The sequence below is a fragment of the Convolutriloba macropyga genome, chromosome 9, assembly GCF_964194025.1.
Source record: "Convolutriloba macropyga chromosome 9, txConMacr16.3, whole genome shotgun sequence".
NCBI classification, from domain to species: domain Eukaryota; kingdom Metazoa; phylum Xenacoelomorpha; order Acoela; family Convolutidae; genus Convolutriloba; species Convolutriloba macropyga.
This window is the reverse complement of record NC_134476.1, coordinates 53,065,027-53,090,106: the sequence shown is the minus strand read 5'-3', so window position 1 is coordinate 53,090,106 and position 25,080 is coordinate 53,065,027. Positions and strand designations below refer to the sequence as shown.

At 35.8% G+C, this 25,080-nt stretch overlaps 2 protein-coding genes across 4 annotated transcripts in view; both read right to left on the bottom strand.

The window, feature by feature from the left end:
- The window catches only part of LOC142345847 (coatomer subunit gamma-2-like), a 52,463-nt gene extending 37,812 nt beyond the window's left edge, over nt 1-14,651 (bottom strand). For 2 of the 3 annotated variants that reach the window (XM_075398256.1, XM_075398258.1), the window contains exons 1-11: nt 14,409-14,429; nt 11,146-11,341; nt 10,666-10,794; nt 10,083-10,222; nt 9,450-9,592; nt 8,575-8,945; nt 8,109-8,273; nt 7,639-7,787; nt 5,733-5,885; nt 5,240-5,430; nt 198-315 (exon numbers count right to left, since the gene is read on the bottom strand). In XM_075398256.1, coding sequence (XP_075254371.1) covers nt 198-315; nt 5,240-5,430; nt 5,733-5,885; nt 7,639-7,787; nt 8,109-8,273; nt 8,575-8,945; nt 9,450-9,592; nt 10,083-10,222; nt 10,666-10,794; nt 11,146-11,267 — 1,681 coding nt within the window. In that variant the 5' untranslated portion in view covers nt 11,268-11,341; nt 14,409-14,429. Of the gene's footprint in view, nt 1-197; nt 316-5,239; nt 5,431-5,732; nt 5,886-7,638; nt 7,788-8,108; nt 8,274-8,574; nt 8,946-9,449; nt 9,593-10,082; nt 10,223-10,665; nt 10,795-11,145; nt 11,342-14,408; nt 14,430-14,494 lie in introns of those variants that run through there. The other variant, XM_075398257.1, reaches the window with a different exon arrangement.
- Nucleotides 14,652-22,094: 7,443 nt separating this feature from the next.
- Nucleotides 22,095-24,668, bottom strand: LOC142345846 (AN1-type zinc finger protein 2B-like). The gene is made up of 2 exons (XM_075398255.1): nt 23,384-24,668; nt 22,095-22,985 (listed from the first exon to the last, which is right to left on the bottom strand). The coding sequence occupies exons 1-2, from the start codon at nt 23,871-23,873 to the stop codon at nt 22,630-22,632; spliced, it is 846 nt and encodes a 281-aa protein (XP_075254370.1). The 5' UTR covers nt 23,874-24,668; the 3' UTR covers nt 22,095-22,629.
- Between the last annotated feature and the right edge of the window lie 412 nt (nt 24,669-25,080).

The following is a 25,080-nucleotide window of genomic DNA, read 5'->3' as shown; positions in this document are numbered from 1 at the left end:
TTCTAACGATTACCAAATTGCATATAAAATTTCCGTGAATTCAAATAACTTTTTAGCTTTTTTTCAGATTGAGTACCCTAACGTAGCAGATCTATTATAGCCTCAACTTTGGAATAGCCTCAATTTGTTAATATATTTTTAGGTCCAAGTGGTCAATGAAAATGGCAATATAATAGCTTCGAGTTGGTCATTCTAACTGAGGGCTTTCTCCAGTCCTCCGATGGAGACACTCATAGTGTTCAAGATGAACTTGGAGTTTAGTGCTCTGTCCTGCTGCTCCAGAATGCTCAGGTAGAATGTCGATCTGTCACGCACCTAAATTCACCACAAGATATGGGACAACTCTTAGATCAAAAACAATATTTAGGAGCTATCATTGGTGAAACCATTGAAAAACCATTCTAGTTCTCTCGAGATTCCTTTCGAGATATCAAGTAGACAAAGTATATTTCCATTCGGTCAACCTCAAGCTGCTATATCGAAGCAGTTCTTAGTTGTACCTCAATACTAACTTTTACTTTATATGAAAACAGTTCAAAAGTTTTCAAAACCAGAAACATAACCGACTAACCTAGGAAGAACTGCTCTCGAACGCCCAATGGGAGCACTAATCTGCAGCCCGCTTAAGTAGGGTGCGAGGTGGCTAAGAAGCTAACAAAGCTAAGAAGGGGCCTCAAATTACGTCATTAAACATAACCGACTAACGTCGGGCGAATTGCTCTCAAACGACCGGCGAGCGGTTGGCTTCGTCAACAGCTAGCCACGGTTTAGTACCTCAAGGCACTACCTCTATCCCGTTTCCGAAGACGAAAGTCAAATGGGTCAGACGAAAAATCGGGCAAGCCAAAAATTGCATATCATAGACGGCAGATTGCCGGAATAGCTGCGAAAGAATAGACCTGCGTGCCATATAATAGAGATAGAAACAGATAAAGATCTAAACTGAAAAAAAAATCGACGCCGCTCAAAAAACTAGGTAAAAAATCATTCAGCAATAAATTAATAAAGCTTGTTAAAATTCATTCCGCCGAAGCCTCCTACTAAGGACCCTTACTGCACATATGAGTTCCTTTGACCTTAAACAAATTCAGATTAAACTCAAGTTTAAAAGTGCAAAAGTCATTTTATTGAGTGAGGTAAGTCACGTATGATCAAAATCTAATCACGCAAATAAACTAAAAACTTTTGTTGAAGCGAGTGAGAAATGACGTCACGCGCGCAAATGCCGTTAGTGAGAGAAAGAAGTCATTCAGAAAATTTGATTTTTTCAGCTTTGCTGTGTGAACAAATGTTAAACGAAAGAGCGTCAGACGACGAAACAAAAAAGAAACCAAGAGCACCGCAATATAGCTTCGCTCAGCTTACAGCTTCGCAGCTATAAAAAGACACAGGACTCATATATTTGCTAAAAATTGCTTTTGAGAGAAAATAAGAAAGGTTTCCTAAAAAGTGCCTGTTAGATCATTTATGATAAAAACATTTCAACTATAACTCATTGATAATGAGGATCAGAGATGATGACATTACGCCACATAACAGCACCTGAAGTGTGGCATCAACAAAGAGAGAGAGAGAGAGAGAGAGAGAAGGGAGAGATAAAAAGTGAACGAGAAAGAGTTGGAAAGGAACCCTAACCAAAAGCGAGAAAGAGACAAGAATATCTTCCATGATTAGATTCGACACATATAGAAAAACACTGAAAAGGGCAAAATTAGAAAAAAGTTTTCAACTTCGTAATAAAAAAAAGTTCAAAACCATTTTTTGTCCCGAAGTTCTGTCAATTAACCCATCTCCGAGGCTTGAAAAGTTTTGTTGGCCAGTAATTGTCGTTAAACTCAGAAAAGGACAAAAAATATTTAAAAATTTTGAGAAAATTGCAAAATTTAACGAAATCTTGCTAAAATTCAAGACATTAAAATCTTATGAACCAATTGATTGTTTCAAGAGATTATCCGCTTTCCCTGTTTCAAGCCTGAAATATTTTCACAGGCTCAAAGATCTATGCACTTGGAACAAATTTTCCAAAAATTTGAAAATTTAAAATTTTATCCATAAATTACTAAAACTGGAGTCATAAAAAACGTTGATCACCATCCCATTAACTCTAGAAACTATGCAGCAGCTTATTATCAAATCTTGGAGGAGGTTCCAGGGCCTCTGTTGCTGGAAAAATTCAAAAACATGAAAAATTGCAAATATGTCTAAAAATTGCTGAAATTTGTGATGTTAAAATCTTGAAGAACATTCTGTTACATCTATGAACTATGCAGCAATATATTATCAAACTCTAGAGGAAGTTCCGTGGCCCTTGAGGTGAGAGAAACCTAAAAATTGACAAACAATTTTAAAAAAACTAACAAAATTGCAAGTTTTATAAAATAAAAATGCTAAAAGTTGAAAATTAATCAATGATCAACAAAAATTTTTCCGTAACTTATTATCAAACCCTAATGGAGGCTTTTTGACCTTTGAAGCTCAAAAAATCTGAATAATAACTGTCAAAAAACGGAAAATGGCAAAAATTATCAAAAATACGCTAAAATCGGGATGTTAAAATCTTGCAAGACATTCCATTTAATCTTGAAATTATTCATGAACCTATTTTTAAACCCCCTAGATGAGCATCCTTGTCTCTTGAGGCTGAAAAAATCTGAAACTACAAAATATTTCAAAAAACTTAAAAAAGCAAGTTTTATCAAAAAATTGCTAAAATTTGTGACATTAAAAAGTTTAAAAAGTACGTTAAAAAACTATTCCATGGCCATTACAAAATTGTCAGTAACTTATTATCAAACTTCTTGATACGTTTTATGGACCCTGGGCCTGGAACGACCTGAAAAAGTAAAAAAAAAATGTCAAAAAATTTGAACAAATTGTACGTTTTGTCAAAAAAATTGCTAAAATTCGTGATGTAAAAATGTTGAAACCATTCCATTACCACTAGAAACAATGCATTAAATTATTATCAAATCCTAGGGGAGGTTCTTTGACACCTAGGGCTGATACAAATATGACAAAAATCTTCGAAAATCGAAAAAAAAACAAAAAAGTATAAATTTGCGTTTTTAGCAAGCGGTTGTTCGCCAGTAGCTAGCCACGGGAAGGGGGGTGTACCGGGGGCTGACAGGGGGGAGAGGCAACACTGGGGTGGGGGGCAACAGCGCGGCGGGTGCTGTGGGGGCAATAGGGGGGGGGTCAACATTGGGGGTGTCTTCAACCTCTAAGAACCGCCCTTCACACTATAAGTACAAGTATAAGTCTCCAATACAGTTTGAGCTGAAACGGAGCTGAAAAGCTCTATGAGAACTTAATGCCCGCTGGGCGCTACCTGTTTATTCCGTTTTTGAGGACGAAAAGTCAAAAACGTCAGACAAAAAGTCGGTCACGCGAAAAATCGCAAAAACAAGACCGACAGGACTAATATATTGCTACAAATTTCGTTTGAGAGCAATTAAACATACTATATACCACAATTAAGATTTAAAGTTCAAAACAATAATAAACAAATAACAAAACAAACATACCCGGCAGATTGCCGGAAAATAGCCGCCGTTGATTCCAATAAGCATGATTGGGATTGAACGAATAGAATATATTGAAAAAAAAAGATTTTTGTACAAAAATATTTTTTAAGTCCGATTTATTTTGATGGCATTTCGTAGTTGAACATACTTCTGATTCTTAGAGAGAGGCTACAGGGGCTACTATCAACACCAATAAGCATTAGAGGTGGTAACTAAGACTTATAGGAACGACGTTCAAATAGCGGGCATCTAAAATTGGGCTTTATGGGTTTATCCCGTTTCTATTTCTGACTTCAATTTTCTATACCGACTCTGTTCATTTTGAATAGCTTTGCTTAGCAACTGATGTTCACATTCACTTTTAGCAAAATGAGAGAAGATAGAAACTAGCCTAGAGAAGTCAAAAAGTTTTCACGCAAAATGTCGAAAAAGCGGCAAAATGGTAAAGCGAAAAAAAGTTTGAAGTAAAAAAAAAATACGAGCGCAATAATAGCCAGCTGAGAAGATGAGGGCGGCTATTAATAATAACAAATGATACATAGCCGTCAGATTGACGCAAAATAGCCGCGATAGACGCTTGTGGCCTTCCATTGAATTGAAACAACTAAAAAAATAAGATAGACAAGTTGATCACCAGTCCTTTTATAGAACATAACAGTTTTTGAGTTAGATTAGGACTGTCATTTATATGAGACACATACGCTCTATAAGGAAACACTTCTAACAGAGCTTTTTCAAATTCAATAATCTAAATCAAAAACTCACGACTCTATACTCAAGAATTAGGGCATTTGCGTTTGGCACTACATGGATGCACACTATTGATCTTTAACTAGTAGCTGTTCATAAAATTTCAAGCTCATTAAGTGATTTCAGAGGTCATTTTTTAGTGAGGTAAGTCACACAATTGACCTAAAAGCAGAAATGACGTCACCTACACAAATTTTGTCACGTACGCAAAGCAGTAGAAGTCACTAAAAGTCAATTCAAAGAAGTCGGGTCGTAAAAATCATCGATGGAGGCGACGAATTAAAAAAAACGACGATGTCCACAATAATAGCCGCTATCGCTTCGCGGCTATTATTTAAAAAAACAGATTTAACTGATCGTGACGTCATATGATCGTAGCAAAAATCTTGAAAATAAAAAAAAAACAGCGGGACATGTCCTCACATACAATTCAAAGAATTTTTCCTGAATTAAAAAAACTAGTTAGACATAAAATGGACAATAAAAGGATTGCAAAAACCCTTTAAAAAATCAAACCGATCAAAACATTTTAAAACAAAATACAGAAAAAATCAATGTCAAATTGCCGCCTATTTCCTGTTGTGGCGTGACCAAAAACATTACCTCAATTTGACCTCAAAAATCATGAAAATGTTTGAACAGATCTTACAAAAAATAGCGTCCGAACACAAAAATTTTTGAATTGTATAAACCAAGAAAAGGCCAATAATAGCTCTAGCTGTCGCTTTCCGGCTATTAAAAATGATACCAATTTCACCAAACGTTTCACTTGATATTAGTTGATAAAGGTCGCCAATTTAGCGAACGAATGAGAGAGACATTTAGAGCACAGCACGCAAAAATTCATGAGCGTCAAGGTCACTCGATAAGTCAAAACGGCCAAGAAAAAATTTTGCATAAAAAGACCAGTTCACAATAATTGCGACCAAGTTCGTTCGAGAGCCATTAATAAAGATGGACAGTACCTCGTCATCAGAGTCCATGAGACATCTTTTCAATAGAGTGATGATATTAGGCAGGAGGTCTTCGCAAGTGGCTCCGAACTTTGCCAGTGTGCTGACTGCGGCCGCCGTCACTGCTGGGTTCTCCAGCAACACTCGGTTGTAGATAAACCTGATGTACCGAGAGGGCTGGCTAGTCCGGGGTCCCTCGCGTCCTATTAATAGATAAAAAAAACTACAGCTAGAGAAACCTATCAGCTAAAGAAACCTATCAGCTAGAGAAACCTATCAATACTAAGGAATTAGGAAATGTCAACCACCAGAGTTAACTTGAGTTCGAAGTTTGAATAAACAATCACAAGCATCAATACTCGACTTTTCGATGGGCATGGAGATCTAATGGCAAAAAACCTCTTAGCTGGAAAAAGAAATTGGATATAGATTGGTTTACGGAGAATAATTGCTTTACGGCGGCTGTAACTAATTCGTTGATACAAAAAGTTGCGTATGTAGTCACCTAGTAGATGTAGTATCCGAGTGGCGAGCACATCGTGTTCACAGTCCTCAATGAACTCACAGAGATGGGCCAGTCCTGTCTCCCTCGCATCCACATTCTCTTCAACTATACCCACTATCGCGTCTATTATCGACTTCTTGTACACAAAGCCACCTGAACAAAATATAAAACATCTAATTAACACTTTCATTCCATTCATCAAAGTTACCAGCGTGCTGACCTTCACGCCGCATTGAGATTTAAGTGATCTGGAGAAAGATATATTCCCAAAAATTTTGTACCAAAACGTATGTTACCGCGTTATTTACGTTAAATAATAGCGTTGAGTGAAAATAATAATGAAAATATTAATATAATGATTTATTCTGCCCTTAATCATCTCAAAAAGTTCAACAATCAAACTGAAACTGGGACAATCAAACAATTTATACAAAAATATACTCATTGCTAAAATTCTTGAAGATTTTAAACCGAAAGCAAAATTTGATCCCTTTGAATATACCGACTCCAAAAATTTGTTCAAAACCAATTTTTGTCTCTGAAATCGTCCCAGAATTATATCTGCAACACCTGAAAAGAGTTCATTGGCCCTTGAAGATTCATTGACTCAGAAAAACTATTAAAACAAAAAACTTTAATGAAATGTTGCTGATAATCGAGATATTAATATCTTCAGAAGCATTTCTGTGTCTCTAGAGGATATCCAGGAACCTAATTCCAAGCCTTAAAAAATTCAAAGATCGATAGATAAAAATTTTCAGAAAAATTGCAAATTTCAAAAAACAAAATTCGTTCTATTAAACGTTAAAAACCATTCCATTGCCCCTGGCAACTATGTAATAACATACTATCAGACAATTGAGGAGGTTACCTGGCAACTGAGGCAATAAAAACAAAAAATAACAATTTTCAAAAAAAAACTTGAAAATTGTAAATGTTATCAAAAAAAATTTTAAAATCCGAAATGTTAACAATACGAAAGGTTAACAATTTGGAAACAATACCAATGACACTAACAAACATGCAGTAACCTTTCTATTATACCGTAGAATTGGTTTTCCTGCCCTTGAGGACAAAAATTGACAAAAAATATTAGGAAAACTTGAAAAAAATTAGACATTATCAAAAAAAATGCCTTCCTTTTTTCAAACCTTAAAGGATATTCCCTGGCCTCCGCGGTCGGAAAAACTCAAAAAATGACAAATTTTCAAAAAAAACGTGAAAAAAAATTAGTATCATTTTGCGTGTTTGTGTTTGCAGTACCAAAACATGTAGCTCATAAAATGGTCATAACAAGTAATTTTGTCTCACAAAAGAACTTCATTAACTTTTAAAAACTTCAACCTAAGACTAATCAAACAAAACAAAAAATCTAAAAAAACATGAAAACTGCACCGTTTTGCAACAGGCCATCCCAACAGCTGCACCACTCTAAACACTTGAAAGACTACTAAAGCCCACTTTGGGTCTCTAATGAAACTTAATGCCGCTGGGCTTTACTTGTTTATCCCGTTTCGAAAGATCAAAGTCATTGAAAAATGTGTAAACAAATCTTAAAAAAAACACAGCGCATCAATACAATCCAAATGTTCCCAATTATACAAACAACACGATGTTCCCAATAATAGCCACTATCGCTTCGCGGCTATTAATAAATATTTTGTAACCTGGAGTATAAAAACAATGGAGGGGGGGGGCGAAACAGAATTAGATCCTCATATATCAACTAATTTATTAGTATATTAGCGCTTCCATGTACATTTGGCTGTGGTATTGACAATAAATACGCCATTTGGAGTTTTGTCGGAACTTGAATACGTTTTATTGTTCCTGGATTACAATTATCTTGATTAGAAGATTTTCACAGTGTTAGACTTGAGAAAGGAGAAAACACCATTGATCTTACCCTCGTCTCTGAGCATAGATCCAAGGAAATTGAGGAGTATGCCGTGCTTCCTGGGGAATTTGTGACAGAGAGCCTTGATCGCATCCACAACCACTGCCTTGAACTCATCCGAAATCTCCGTCATGAACGAAGTTATCTGCTTCATCAGCCTGAAATACCAGTTCGAAACTCATAATTATTAACTCATCGGGATAAATTTGAGCCAAAATAAGCATAGTTAAAAAAGGTACTTTTCTACTTGTATTTCTCTTAGTTGGCTAGCCTCACCCCCGCCACCCTCCCCGGACCTCCCTTATTATGTATAAATATGCAACGCGCACTTGGTGGTCGCAAATAATTTGGACCCACTAACCTTTTTTTTTTGGGGGGGGGGGGGTGTGGGGGGGGGGCTTTCAAATGTCAAAAGGTTATGAGTGTGTAACTGTAAACAGTGCATAAGATAAGCTTAACAATTGAGATGATGAATTAACCTGTCGACACTGGACTCGTTGCCAGTTTTGAGGAGGGTAGTGATGGCCAGAGTGGCGATGCTTCGGTTGCTGTCTGAGATGAGGTTCTCCAGGTCCAGATTGCACGCTGTCACTGCTGCTGGGTGGTTCATCGCTATCTTGTTCAGTGTTCGCACAGCTGCAAACCTAGAAAAACGGAAGTAGAGCGAGTTATTCAGCACTGTTTCTAAATATAGATTGCGAAAATCATCAAGAAAATAAAAGCAAGGCTGTGCGTTTCTGGTGCAAAGATGCATTGACGAATATTTTGACGATTTTTATAACTGTTCCAACTCACAGTCAAAGCGTAAATATAGTCTACGAGGTTTTGCTTTAGTTAAGAAAGTTTAGATGTACGAGTCGACAAAGAAAAGTAAACTTCATAATTATAAACGTGTCGATTTCATCTCCAACACCAAATCCTAAAAGTGATGCACTGAAATAGTACCTGAGTGTGGGTTTAGGTGAACTGCAGAACAGTTGCAAAACTGACACAGCAGGAGCCAAGTCCTTGGCTGTGATTCCATTCATGTTCACCATGGCATGCGCAGCCTCATAGATCACCATCTCGTGTCTGTGACGGAGGCAGTTCTCAATGAACTCGAAGAACTGACTCGAAGTGCCTTCGCCACTAGTTTCGATTAGGTTGAACGCAACACGAATCAACAAGCAGCATGCATAGGGCGATCGAAGCGAAGATCGACTTAACTTTGCCACAAGTTTGCTGACTGCTAGCTGATCTCGTTTCTTGATCTGGTATAGCAACCCTAGTGCGTGGAATTGGATCATAACGTTATCCGAGTTGAGCGCCTCTTGTGCCTAAGTCAATACGGTCAGAGTTATTAACTTTTATTAACTAAAAGTCACGGTCAGAAGGCGAAATAAAATGCAATTTCTGCTTAGCCACAGTGAAGTAAACAGTAACAATTTTCAAAACAGGATACTTAAAATGCCAAATTCACGTCATCCTTCATTGATGCTTCGAATATGAGATAATTTGGGCAGAAGAGTTAATGGTTTCCCGCTTTTCACCCCCATTTGTTTAACCCCCTATCACTCCACCCCGATCTTATTCCCTTATATAATTACTGTTAACATTTGCATTATAATCATAAGCGGCCCGTGGGAAATGAAACTATCCCAGCCGAACATGGGATCAAACCACCCGCTTAATTTGGAGAAAACAATCTTGTAATGCCGATTGCTAATATGGTAATAAGATATGCATGGTTAAATTAATCGGGGTGAAAATAAGTAGAACCGATTCAACACATTCGTCATGCGGAGTTTAAGTATTGAAAATATTTTTTTTTGTTGACGTACTTCGTTGACCCATCTTTTGACGACATCTGGGTTCATGTGGTACATCTTGAGGGTGGAGACCAGTGCAGCAGATGCCACGTGGGGACTTTTGGCCACTATGGCCTGCTTCATGTACCTCTCTATCTGATTCAACATTCCACTATCTACACATTCAAACAACTCTTCTTAATTTCAAAAATACAATATAGCCATGAATGAAGGTACAATGTTACAATTCTCATTACAATGTAGAGCTTATATGCTTCCCATAATCAATTGATGCGTTAATAAATTAAAGTAAATTGATGGAATATGTTAGGCAAATTGTCAGAGTAAAAAAAATCGAATAATTGGTCGCATTTCAAGTGAAAGAGACACGATGAACGAAGTGCTCGCATTTCCATATGGGAACCAAGATAGCAGATCACTTCATTATATTATATCCCAGACAAAAAATTTTAACTTCAAAAACCGTAAAACACAGACGCTTAGTGCTACTGAATTCTATCCGCAAACACATAAGAAAACTAAGCTTTCGCTGTTAAACTTGCGCACCACAACTTAAAATGTTGGCGATAAAATTAAGATCAATTTGGCGTCTTTTGTCTCAACGCTGATTTCTTCTGATAATTGAAAATGTATGTGTCCTTATACCTGCAATAGAGCAGAGTGCCCTGATTGCAGGTCCTCTGAATGCCTCGACAGGTCCAGTCATGTCCTTTGTCAAACTACTTGTCACTATGATTACGTCCTGTGCCAGATTCGACAGTTCCCTGATGGCCAGAAACAGCATCCTGATAACATCAAAAATCACCACCCTCAATTGAAAGAATATTCAAATGACCGTAACAAAATTATTTAAAACGTAACTTTTAAAACTAAGAACCGCCTCTTCACACTCTGAAATTGTCTCCTCAAAACACTTTCCCAGAAACTGATACTTGTAAGGCGTAATGCTCTTAAAGCTCTGCTCGGCCACTTAATGCCCTCCGAACGCTCCCTACTTATCCCGCTTTTGAGGTCAAAAAACCAAATTGGCCAGAAGAAAAATCGGTTGCGCAAAAATTCGCATAAAAACACTAATATAATTCCTACAAACTTCGTTTGAGAACAATTAATCAGCAACAGAACGACCAAAATTTAGTTTTGACACGAAAATCACTATGTTGTAGAACGACACAATTAATTTTTCTATAATTAGTTTTCAAGGAGTCCCCTGTGAATAAAGAAAACTTGCCTCCTGATAGAAGGGTCGGTTGACTGGAACAATTTAGTCATTGAGAAGAAAGCATCGGTTGCCTCTGGAGTAGTCACTGGTTCTCCTTGATTCAACACGTACAGCAGATTGGTCAGCCTCGCCACACATCTGCAAATATGAGCAAGTTAGTAGTTAGTTAATCAATGCTCCATGAAAATTATCAGGAAACGAAACACTTCAGATAAGATTAAGAACTTAAAAACTTTCCCAATGCGAGCATATCTAGACGATAAAACAAATAACGCATACGCTACTTTAGCCACTTATTCATATGGCTAACTATACTTCCTAATGACCTTGACCATTAAAATTGGTTTCAAATTTACTTTTGTAGAATACGAAGAAGAGTGTACGCTGTCTCTTTGTATGTATCTCTACTAAAAAGGGGAAATTCAGTTTTTTAAATCAATAAAACAAGGACTTCTACTGAAAACGATGAAGATTTCATGAATAGTTTACCTCCTGGAATTAATTGGCGTCTCGTTAAATAGGCGAGTCTCCTGTAGCACTGTTGATTTGTCCAGAGCCGAGAACGGGTTACCTCCCGAGAACTCGTCTTCTCTATCTGACTTAAACTTCATATCTTCAGATGACTTGGCTCTTTCCAGCGATCTATTTTGATGTTAGTTAGAAATAGGGTGTGAACAGTACAGATCTGAAACATTTTCAAATCACAGCAACTTCCATAGAGCTAGAAATTTAATTAAGAGCAACGAAGAGGTTAAGAATTAATAGTTGTTAACTCGAGGTCACAAAATGCATCACTGTAAGAAGAATCGGCATCGTGCCCCCGTAGCACATTCAACCTGTCCTGATTTACCAGAAATTGACAACAATTGACCTTAACAAAAATTGAGGAAATCCAGTCTTCATAGAAGCGAGATGACTGAAACTCCTCAGAACTTGGGCATCTCTTACATTACAACAACTAGTCTAAAGCTCCAGAAAACAGTCAAGTCTTATAATTTCGTTCTCTCCTTCTTCCTTGCTTATCAAGGCTTCATTTGTCCGAGCATATTTTGAACAAGTGGCGCGCCATGTCAAGCTCATGTTTTGCATAATTTGCAAGTTCATTTTATTTTCTCAACTATAATTTAGGGCGAGATAACTTAGAGTCGAGCAACTATAATTTAGAGTCGAGAGAACTCTATAAACAGATTAATGCAAAAACTTATTAGGAAAACTTTTGAAATATAACTTGAAGCAGCTCTAAAACTTTTGAAGCAACCATTGATATGCAACATTAGTCCAGTTCGGTTTGCATGTTAAAAATAGGAAATCTAAATCAAACAATTTTTAAAACTCTACAGAAACGAAATACCTACAAATTATATTGACTTCTGACACCGAACGCGCAACCATTGCTCATAAAAAATGCAGATTATGGAAAAAGAATAACCGAAAAAAAGAACAGAGCTCTATAAAAACTGACAAGATATTCGCTCTGAATTTGAACCCGCGTCTTTCACTCGCAAGACTCGTGTGCTACAGATTACCACAACTGGTCGTAAGCTCTCGAAATTGTTCATCTCTTCAATCCGGAAACAAACTCAGAAATCAATTGAAATATAACTTGAGGCAGCTCTAAAATATTTAAACCATCCGCTTGCAATTTAAGCCCAAATTAAGGTCGGTTTGGTTTTAAAAAACATTAAATTAGGCCGTTTTCAGCTTGAAGATAATGTTAAAAGAAAAATTAATATCTGCACATCAAATTAATTCTGACACCGGAAACCCACCCATCGCTTCAAAAATTGAAGATTTTGAAAAATAAATCAGCAAAACAAAAAAACATAGCTGACAGATTGCCAGAAAATAGCCGAAATAGCGGCGTATATCTGCAGTCTCCAAAAAACCATAAAGACAGACCAAAAAAATTACTCTTTTCATTAAAGAATGAGATGTTATACTTTGATTAGGAATCTGTATAAGGTATCGCTGCCTCTATAAGCTGCTCTCAAATAACCTTCATGCAGAGCTACACACACTCACTTGACCTTATCTCTTTGAATTAAAGTAACGAAAAGTCAAATTCAAAGTGAGGAAGTCATTATTGAGAGTGAGGTAAGTCACGTGTGACCAAAAATTTGATCACGCAAATGAACAAAAAACTCGCTCCACTAAGAGCAAAAATGACGTGACGCACGAACTTCAGTTGAAATTGCATGAACGAATGAACAAAAAGCGGACTTGAAGCGGTTGTGACGTCATATTAGTTGTAACAAAAATCTTGACGAAATAAAAAACATAGCAGGACAAGTCCTGCAGCACAATTCAAAGAATTTTCATTGACTAAACAAAAAACTAGACTTAGAACGGACTATGAGTGAATTGGGAAAACCATTTCTAAAAAAAATCAGATCAATAAAATGAAAAAAAAAGAAAATCAATGTAAAAATGCTGCATGTGAACAAAAAAAACATTAGCGAGAAATGGAAATTTGGTTCAAACAAAAGCTAGGTCAAGAATGAACTACGAATGGATTGGGAAAACCACTTAGAAAAAATCTGATCCAAAAAATCGAAAAAACAGTAAGAAATCAAAGTCAAATTGCCGCATGTGAACAAAAAAACCACTACCGAGAAAGCGATTTCTTGTTCAAACACCGTTTTTTCACTCTACAATTTTCGCTCTAAAATTAGAGCGAAAAACACTCACGCCGCAAAACCACTCGTTTTTTCGCTCCACTTCCTGCTTCAGCGTGACCAAAATCTTCGTGATCTCTTACGCTCAGCCATAACATAGAGCGAGATGAAGTCAAGATCAATGCGAAACTTGAAATATAAAAATTGTTATAAAAATTGGCGTGAGATTCGCAGTACTGGCTTCGAATAAGCATCTCTTACTTGCAAGCCACGTTGCGCTACACATTACAACAACTGCTCTTAAGCTTTCCAAATCGGTCATCTCTTATAGTCCCGTTCTATTGTTCTTTCTTGCACCTGAAGGTCCACGCACTAACCAAGCATACTTTAAGGTTGTTTGCACGTTTAATTGCGAGTTAATTTAAATTTTTGATAACCTTACGGAATTCCTACAAATTAAATTGACTTCTGACACTGAAAGCGCAATTACTCATAAAACTGCAGATTATGGAAAATGAATCAGCATAAAAACTCGCTGGAGATGAAATCAGTCAAAGAGCTCAATAAATCAATGTTCTCCCATTTCTGACAATCAATAATGGCACAAAAAACGACTCATTAAATACGGAGATTAGCGCAAAAACACACATAGATTTGTTCCCCTTGCTAATGAAAACAAAAAGTGTGTACTCGAGAAACGGGAACGAAAAGGTTTCAACTTCTGAAATGTGACTCTCATCCTTTCCTCTTTTTGTATAAGCAAAGCCAATGAATAACCTGTGGAGAGAGATGAAAAATCTGATAAAGTAATTTAGCAAATCAAGAAACTAGTCAAGTAGGCCGTCATAGAGAACTTGATTAATTTAAATGAGCAGTAGGATATGCACGCCAGAAACTAGTCTGAAAGCCCGTGAGTTTAGACAGAAATATTGAGCGAAAAAAAGAACATGATCCAATTAAAACAGGGTTTGAACATGACACAAGGTTACACAAAAACCTACGACCACCTATTCAGAAACATTATAAAAAAAATGCATAGAAGCAACTTGGGCTCATGTAAGTACTCCAGTTTTCACAACACTGTTTATCATTGTCCTAGGCACAATTCAAAGGTGTGGAAGAACCCTGTAATCTAACCTCGACTAACGAAGCAAACAAACTGTTGATGACCAAAATTATTTCAATAAAAACAAGAAATAAATCTCGTACAATCACAAACTAACTAGAATTTCCTCTTGTAATCGCAGTTAAGAGACTAATAAGTGGGAAAAACGTAAGCATATATTTGTTAAACTCTAAAGACAATGGCTAGTAGTAAAAGAAAATCGATGCAATATGTACACGTAGTAAACTGGTTGTGAAAAATGTAAAAGCTGTGCACGGCAAGTAAACCATTCAATATTTGCCTACAGTACTGAAGAGCAAAATACACTTCATACTTTTTCTTGTAGCATTTGCTGTAACAAAACATACAAAGCTTAAAAACTAAATATTATGAATGCCATCTATGTATATTAATATACTAGAGAGCACTGAAAAAACTAAGCATAAATAATTCACACCAAATTGATTGAATAAACTTAGGGCCACACCTTACTATCCGTGAACAATCTTTTAGTGAAAACAAAAGCTAAGAATGAGAGTTTTGAAGGAAAGTCACATATACAAATATAGGACCTTCAAGGTGCAGCCTGGTAAAAAAACAAGGTGGATCATAAAAAGACTACGCTACAACTTCAAGTCGTTTAACTAATTTTGAAGTCGTTCAAGTCGTTTAACTAATTCAGCTTCGAGGCAGACCTCGAAAACTCTTAAGTAACATAAAGTCTTACGAAAACAAAGTCTTACTGCAGTCATAATTAATTTTGTTTATACACTTAGGTTTCCGCAATAATTCATATTATTTGTTCTCACTTAGATCCTCGTTTTTCTAATTTTCAGTAAAAACAAATTAACTCGGACTGAGGCCTTCCACTTCGAACAAATTCACTTTGCCAATTCCTAATATATAGAACAGACTTTCCAGCTTACGGCGAGTTCATTGACATTAAAATCCCTACAGAAGTAACCTTTCTAGAAGTAACTAATGCCGACAGAAGACAAGCTTCCTACAATCTTTGATGCTATTATGTAAAAATGCACTCCAACTTGTTCAATAATCTTGCTCCAAAAAGCGAATGCTGGAAACTCCAAATTTGGCTCAACAACCTTTGCACACATAAATCAAAATTTGGCAGCAGAACAGAACTGAATTTCGCAGTAATAATATTAACAATGTTTTTCCTATTTTTTTTTTGACAAAATTTGAAAAAACCTCAGGATAAAATCAGAACTCAAATTTCAGCGTTCTGAAAAATTGTGAAAGCGCAAAAAAATCTGAGGTATCAGATAATCTAAGACTACTCAAGTTCTTAATAGAAAAGCTGATAAGACAAAGCTGCATTTTGATGGAAACAAGAAAAACGTCGTCTTTCAAAAACATCAAGATAAATGTGCTAATCAAAACCTAAACATTAAGATCAATATGCTACTCAAGTTCAAAAGTTTGATAAACTTAAAATCTCGGACTAGTTTTCCTTAATAGAATTTTTGCAATATGACGTATTTAACCTCTCCATATTTGGAAATGTAAAATTGATGAGTCCAAAAAAAGGTGATATAAAAAAACTGAAATCATTCAAGTTATTTTTCTCCGTACAAACAAGTTGATAAAGTCTCTTTATCAAAGTATCTCAGTTTCACACGACTGCTCCTTCTATGCCCCGTTATACTCGACTTCTCCGTTTACCGACTCTCAGCCCAAAACTAGAATTGATTCCGTTCCTTTTTGTATACTTTGCTTCTCATCAAAAAGATTTGAGAGACTTTGTCCCAGAAATGTTCAAAATTACACTGAGCCAACTTTTCAAGTCTTCAAAAAAGACAGTTCTGGGACCTCTGAAAGTGGAGATAACAAATAGATTACTAACAACAAATACTGTTTTCACAAGAACGATCTCTTAAATGGAAATATGGAACTGAGAAAAAACTCAATTTGACACGAACCCAAGTATGGAGGATGTGCTGGAACGATGTCACAAAGTAAGAGGTCAGCATTGGAAATAATCGCCAAATGTATGTGACTATTGTTCAATGCATTCGCTCCGATTCAAAATCCGGCTCCGATTTATGTGCAGATTCGACCATTTTGCCGTAAAGACAACAATGAGTTCAAGCAAGTGATTTATGTCAGCTACACTATGAAAGAGTTCAAGGAACTGATTCAAAAATTGAATAAGTTTTAAAACATTCAAAAATGTACATTTCAGTAATTGCATGTTTTCGTAATTACTCTAAGTAATTTTTTGTTTGAAAAATCTCATCTGAGCATGACATGGTGCAGCGGTTGCTCCACAAATAATTTCTTGAGTCTCAGAGATACATCAGAGGTTTTTCACTTTAAACTCACTTAAGAACTAAAAGATATTCTTACACTCTTCTTGAAACTAAAACATTTTCCCAAAACTCAAACTTTCAAAATACTAGGCAGTTACACATTTTTCTAGAATTCGAACTAGAAAAAAGGATTATGTATCCCGTTTTATTCGACATTGAGAGTTTGGAGGTCAACACTATGAAAGAGTAAGGTGTTCTCAAGGATAGAATTGTTTGAGACACAATTGGGTCCCACCTAAAGAATACAAAACTAATTTTCAAGCAAGTGAAAAAAAACATGAGATTAATTGAAGCATTGGAAAACTGGGTTTCTCTGAATTGTCATCAATTATTCAACAACACTGTTTACCTAGAGAGTAAAATTTTGCAAAGGGATTAGAGAAATGTAATCTGCCCTCAAATTACTTGTGCAAAGATGTGGCAAACCTAAATGATTTCGGTTGTGTAAAAGCGACAAAACTCCGATACTGAATGGGATTGTAGCAATTAAGAAGAAATTTCACTGTGCAGAGGAGAAGGGATACGCTTAAGGAAATTGGACTAATTTTTTTGATAACGTAAATTGGTAATTGCATTTGCGATCATTTTGCAATTCAATATTTTCATTCTTCTAATTTATAGTCGGAGAAAAGTTCCATCAGAATGATTCATTGGTCTACCTAACGGAAGACAGGTACTTTGGATTAAAATGTTGACCTCTTTCCCAATTTCAACCCTTCCATCAGCTTTATAAGTTTTGATGCAAACTCTTGTGAAGAGACAGTACTATTGGCTTACTAATTTGATAATTTCGTTTCTCGGTTTGGACTCTTACCTCTTTTTTCTAATTATCTAAAACAGTAATTCACTTGGAAAAACTAGTTTTCTCCCAAAAATGAGCGTAAATGACTGATATAGATAACTGCTTTAACTTAGGTAATTTTGTCTTTGGTGACAATAAACGGGAACGAAAATCGTGGAAATGTTTTGTTCAAACTTGTAATAGACTCCGGGTAGATTTAGTCCCAATTTTTGATCTCCTGTTAATTGCTTATTAGAAAGTCTATAGTAAAAGTTACATTCGCCTATTTACATGAAGAAAAAGAGTTTGGATCGCTGTCTTCTCTAGTACATTCGGATGTAGTTTACCTTCTGGTGAACCATGTAAATAACTTGTACTACGGAACGCATTTTGGTTTCATTATTGGGACCAATTGGGTCTCGAAAATGTTATTTTACGAGTGTTTGGTTAAGTATTGGAATTTTTCAACCGGACTGCGACAAACTTTATAATTTTTATCAATATTATCATTCAATTTACGTATTAATGTCCGAAAACATCAAGAAAATTCATTTTATTCGAGGGGTCAACTTTTAGTTTATTCATAGTCTACCAAATAATATTGCAAAATATTTGACAATTTTTGACGACTCTTTTGAGTTTTCTAGGTCTAGAATTTGTTAAATTGCAACGGCTGGAAGATATAAAGGACTCAGTACAATACATATTAAACTCATTTTTTTTCGTCAGAGTAGATTAGGGGACATAGATATAAAATATTCATATGGTTATGCTCAAATCTCCGAGAGATGTCAAGCAAATAAACAGCTGTAGTCAACCGTTCGAGTTAGAATCACAGTTGAAAGACTGGTATATGAAAGCAACTTCTATTCCTTATGGTTATTTACTTATTGACTTAACTCACAAAACAGACCACTCTCTCCAATTTTAAAAAAATAGCGGATTAATTTCTTCAATTTTTTACCTTCTACAAAACAAACAACCAACCACATATTCGATTGATGAGCACACGACATTTGTCCAGCCTGACAATTTTCCAAAATCATTCCCCGTTACGGATAAATTAACGTATTCTAATAGTGGAGTGAAGTGTTTTTTAGTATCTGTTGGCGTCTTTTCTCGCTTTGTTCGGGTTCAGCAAATGAAATCAAAGTAACCTACGGATGCATTTACACCTTTCACAAAAAATTTACGTAAAAACAAAGCCAGTGACAGTAGGATTTGCCAAGGGATCGGAATTAAGCTGTGAATTTTGAAAATTTTGCAAGAACAAAACCGAAATTTAGTCTACTAGAGAAACAATAGCTGCTGTAGCAGATGGAGCCATCAGGTCTCTGAAAAAATTACATACCGCTGTATGGAAGAAAATGGGTAAAAGCACAAAAAAAAGAATTCAATCCTCAACAAGATGAACACAAGAGTTTATCTATCATCAGTTAAATCTGCAAAAATGTAAACCTTTCTGTCCATTTTTTTTTTACAAAAATCCAATCAACCAGTATAAGCGAGCGCCTTTTTAAAAGGGTTAAAATACGCGTTTATCAAAACAAGATATTCGTTTCAGAATAGGTTAAACATCTCAATTTACAAGTGATTTCTTCAAAGTCGTTAAAACTGCTGCTTTTAAAAATCCAACTTAAAACCTTTACGGGGAGCAAGGCAATAAAATTCTAAGCAAATTTTATGACCAAGAGCTTTCAAAGTGCATCAATTAGAAATGAGTTTTTTAAATGTAGGGCTGGTCTCCAATGCATTATTTGATTTTTACGCAAATAATACAATGTTCAATTACGAACTTTCTACAAGATTAAAGTCTTCCTGAATGGAATGGGATGTAGCAATTAAAGAAATATCTTATCCTTCCAGGTTCCAAACATAACAGAGGCTATATTCTTTTATCTAGATAAGGCAACACCAGGTACAAAATCATTTGATTATTGCACAGTTGATCCTGCTCTATATCCCTCATTTTCCAAATTTGTAAACGAAATGAACAAAAAATTCAGCTACGTATATGTATGAAAACACTATCAAATTACGCGTTAACAACATTACACAGCGAATTGAGCCTTCCTAATTGTCTTGGACATTCCTTGACTACGAAAACGCTCTAGATGGGATGGGTGTTTTTCATCCATTCCATGTGTGACGAGTGCTGCTGATCCACACTTTACCAGGTTCCCTTGACGTTGTTCGAATGCAAACTCAAATGATATATAGTGAAATTGTTGAATATAGTATTGTGGGTGATACAAAAGCTGCTCTTTTACGCTGCATTCTGTTTATATCAAAGGGCACGAATTGAGACATCATCTCAACAGGACAAAACATGAATTATCAAAATGTTCTATTCTGCAGTTTAAATATTCTCATAAAATCATTCCGCAGCACACAACTTGAGCTCTGCGCCGCCTATGGCGAAAACTACCTCAACTCTGTTGGGGTACCAAGGGCTGCACTAATGTTCAGAAAATCTAAAATAATTTTTTATTGTTGTAGAAAATGGTTGCAGATAGTGATTTACCGAAATTTTGTGTTTCATAAAAAAACAGGGGTTTGCCGTTAGGCAAACACTTTGGAAAATTTCTATTCCATTTTCAAGGAGATATGTTTTCCCAGCAGCAGAAAGAGTCGGTGCTGAGTTTCTCGATATAGCAGCACATAAAACTGGAAATACTTTGATTTTTAAGAAGAAAATTTAAATTCCGTGGCTCGATGTTGGGAAACTTTACTTAAGCAGCTAGGTGAGGGGAAAATAAGGAAACGTCGCATTATTCCTCCACTAATGTTTTATGTATTGAAACATTAGTGCGTTATCGTAAGTTTTTATTCTCTTCGCCAAATAATTTCCTAAATAAAATAGAGGTAAGCCGGAGGAGAAAAAACTTTATGGTTTATGCTCCCTTCAAAAATTTTATTGTACGCTTTTTATTTATTTTTTTACCCCAGCTCCATGTCCCATGATTTTTACCCCAGCTCCATGTCCAAGTCCCATGATTTCATCTTTTTTTGAAAAGGAATCATTTCAGCTTAACTGTTCAGTTAAAAACCATGAGTTAATGATACTTGAGAATTAAAGCGTCAAAAACATGTTTGCCATGAATATCAATTCCCTGAGACAGATCACTGAAAGAATTTTGGAGCTCAAATTCCGGTATAAGGCATCCTTGTTAGCAGATTGTATCCCAAATCTACCCACATTCAGCTTTGCTATCATCAACACTTCTACGAGCAGTGAAGCAAGATAACGATTGCTCGACTCAACCCAAGCAATTACTATGCTTTGGCTACGCCAATCAGACAATACAAAATTTTGAATAAAGTATAAGAAAACAATACAACCTCCACTTTGGAAAACAGATAGTTTGTGTGGATTTTAAATAATTGCTGCCGCATTTTAACTATTTAAATTCCTTCAAACAAAACTAAAAAATTTTCATGATGTTCAGGTTATAAACTTTATTAATAATTATATGTGGAACAAATATTTTCAATATAAATAAAGTCGAAGTCTAAATTTGACACTAATTTTTCCCTAAGTTCCTAAAATCTCCGTTAGCTTCTCAAATTTTTTGTTGTAAACTTTATTAACCACTCGGCTATTTACCTTCGTACGCTTCTTTTTACTATTATCTGGTAAAATGTGATTGAATTTTGTACTTTGATGAGCTTCATTGATAATGAGTCAGTTATTTTGTACTTTTTCTATTGAAATTTTTTCTATTCATATTTTCGAATTTATGAGCACGTAAAAGACAACTAGTAGTGAGACGATGTCAGATTAGCAAGAGGTGGTTTCAATTTACCTACCTCTGGGTTGAGCCCAGCACGCTACCACAGCGCCATCTTGCTATATAGAGTCGCCAATACCTATTCTTAATACTTTGCGGCGGCTATACCTAATCTTAATACATTGCGGCGGCTATACCTAAGCTTAATACATTACGGCGGCTATACCTAATTTTAATACATTGCGGCTATGCCTAAACTTGATACATTGCGGCGGCTATACTTAATCTTAATACATTGCGGCTGTAAAACCTAATCTTAATCGTTGCGGCCGCTATACCTAATCTTCATGCATTGCGGCGGCTATACGCAATCTTAATACATGCAGTCTGCCATAATTCTCGGCTACCTTAATACAAGTAGCTGGCTATACCATATCTAAATACATGCGAAACCTATACCTTTTCTTAATACATAGTGTCTCCAATCCCGCCGTTGTGGGTGGTCCACCCAATCACTTACTATTCTGTTCTGCAATTTTTCACTGCAAAGTTTGTCGCAGATTTTAAAATATTTATGGTCAGAATAATCGATGATTAGCGAACCGTTTACGATCGACAAAAAGCAAAATTAACAAAAGAGCTATTTTAAAAAAGAGCAAATAATACTTATGAATTACAATTAAATGTTCAATTGTAGGCCTATTAAAAAGCGTTTAAGTTAAGGACTTTTCAAGGTAAGAGCCTACTTATAGAATTTCACCACCCTGTCAGCTTTAATTTATCATTGCATATTTTAAGCGCAAGGTTGACGCCATTCCCTTTAAAATAATATACCTGCTATCACCTCATTAATAATATTCATGTTATTAATAAAACTTTACTGTTATTTACATTTATTCAATGTCAAAAAACTAAATTGTGGGAATATATTGAGGTCAATTAACATCAAATTCTAACTAACGAATAATAAAAAACAATTCTGCTTCAATAGAACAAAATAATGCAATCAATGAGCTAACTTTAACTTAATCAAAATTTGCTTCGAAATTCAGCAGATCAGTCATTAATAAGCAGGGTGCAGTATATTACACCTTACATTTAACTTTACCCATTAGGCAGTAGTCTAAGAAATCATAAGCAAATACTAAAAAAATCAAAATGAAGGTTAAATAACAGTACACTAGATTAATAATTATTCATCCCTTTATCATCAGTTCACTGCCACTTCATTTTATCACTCAAGCAACCAAATTTGAAGTTGAAATTCGACCGTTTTTCAGTACAATTTGATGCATCGCGTGACAGTAGTGAAACAAATCGGCAACAAAAATGACGGTAAGAACAGATGATAGTGGGCTACATAATTAGGGTAAAAATAAATGGGTTGAAACTGTGCAAAAGTAAATAACATTTATTGCATGGAACAATTATTTGGTCCGTTGCTGGACGGACTGTTAGCAGTAATTCTCCGTCTGTTACTATTTGCATCGTTCAGATTGTTCTGATCCGTCAACTGTTCTTCTTGCATCATAAGAGCTAGTTGATAGTCCGCGTCAACCTGGCCCTCGTCTTGATTAGTTTCCGAGGCTGCCGAGAGACGGAGTGCCGCCTGGAGTGCTTCACTTTCGGACATACCCGCGTTACCAATTGATACATCACGTGAGTCGGCCAATCGCGACCTGGAGTTACGAACTTCGCTTGGCATTGATTGTGTGTTTGATAGAAATGGAGAGTTCTGTCTTGAAGTGTTATGTGTGGTTGAAGATCCTGAAATTCAAACATTTTTCATCGAATTCTATCGTACGTTCGGAAAAGTGAAGGCTGTTAAACAGCAGTTCCCATAACTGCGTTAAAAAGGTCAATTAAGAGAAGGTAATCTTCTTTGTTGACCGGCTTCCCTTTTCTTCTTAAAAGGAAAGGGAAGCCGGTCAACAAAGAAGATTTAAGAGAGACTATTGGAGACAATGTGTGAGGTTTTTTGGGAATCTTTTTATTCCAATATTCACTCAGATCTCTCATCTTAGAACTTTCTGTGAAGAAATATACGCAGATTAAAGTCGAAGTCGTGCTCTTTGGCATAAAAAATTTGCCATTCAATGATTTTGCAAAACAATTTTCAAAGCTTTACATGTTACTTGGGTTTAAATAAAAAGAATTTAATTTACCTGAGGTAGAGAAAGCATTTGACACAGAACTGAACCCACTGGATAGCCAACTGCTTTGCTTGAACTGAGGAGGTATTCTCGCTTCTCTCGCCAAACTTCTGCAGTCGTGGTCTTCTGCCAAACGGTGCTTAATGCAAACGGTCATTTGGCAATTTGGACACTTAATTGATGTCAGATCTCGTTTTTTGCAGTTCTTAGCAACGCATCTGTTTAATTTACTTCGTTTTTCCAGTGCTGGATCTGATCGACAATCGTTATCGATGTGTTTTCCAACTTTCAAATCCGGAGATTCTCCAAACGATATTGGAACTGGAACATTGCAAAGGGGACAGACTGGTACTTGGACATTTTTCCGGTGAGCTCCGTCACATTTGTGTTTTTCATATTGCATATGGTTTTCACAAAACACACCCGAACAAGCATCACACCTGATGGGTAGGAAATCGAGCATGTTACACTCTTTGAAATTGCAATGAGTACCGATTTCCATTATGATGAGGTCTGATTATTTCAAGTAAGAAATTAAACTTGGTTTATATATTAGTTTCAGTAGTTAATTGTCATGTATTTTTCAATTTTCAAAATCCGGAAAGTGAACATGTAACTCGTCTGAAAGACAAATTCAATAACTCTAATGAATAAGAAGTTAATTCTATGAACCGCACGATTAAATGAAAATAGGGAAATTGGAAGAAAACGCGCAGCTTTATTTCTGGTTGTATTCAAATAATGAATCTCTCGTACTGGAGTACGTTTATATTCAACTGCGCACACAAGAATTACCACTGAAATAGTGACCGTCACTGTTTGTTGACGTCATGATTATTTTAAGCGCTTCTAGAATATTCATTTCTGCTGAACTGTTCTATGGTATAAATTTGGTATATACAGAAAATTCAATAGACGAATTGAGAGAAAACTGACAAATACTGCCCGGCAAACAATGGCACTGCCTGTTAACTTGATACTGCTCTGGTAAAATATTTAATTTGATCTTATAACAATGAAAGTCTTTTATTTTAAGTAAAGTTTTTGAATTTCAAAGCACGAATATGAAATACAATGTATTGAAAACAAATGAAATCATTGTTAACGTCTATCAACAAACGCTAACCCAGGTCAGGAGAAATTTGAGCTGCAAAAAATTGCCTGGAACAAAAGCATAGTACAAAATCTGGATGTAGCTTCCTATGAATATGAGCAACTCTCCGTGTATAAACCTCCCCAACAAAGCACACGCAGTCCACTCCAGGGATTTGGAAAAATTAATTGTAATTGGAATAATTGGCAATTAATTGCTTGCAATAATTGATTGGTTACTCTATTTTAATTGCAACAATTGATTGGAAGGACAATTAATTGCTCAATAATTGGCGAAAACTGAAGCGCCATTTTGCCAGCTCGCAAACCCGCCAGTAGAGAAAAAGTTACCAGATCACAAAATTCTGTCAGAGATCTTATGTAATTTGGCAGATTTGGGTCGTTGAATATAAATTGAATTCAGATAATCTAAGTATTTGCGTACATTTTTGGGTAAATCAAGGCAAAGTTGTTTTTAAATCTACGAAAAAATAATAATTGATAAAACAAGGAATTCAATTGATCAGTAATTGCAATTATTACAATAATTGATTTTTATTTTTGCCCATTAAATTAATTGATTGCTCTTTTTTTGCCGAGTCAATTAATGACAATTA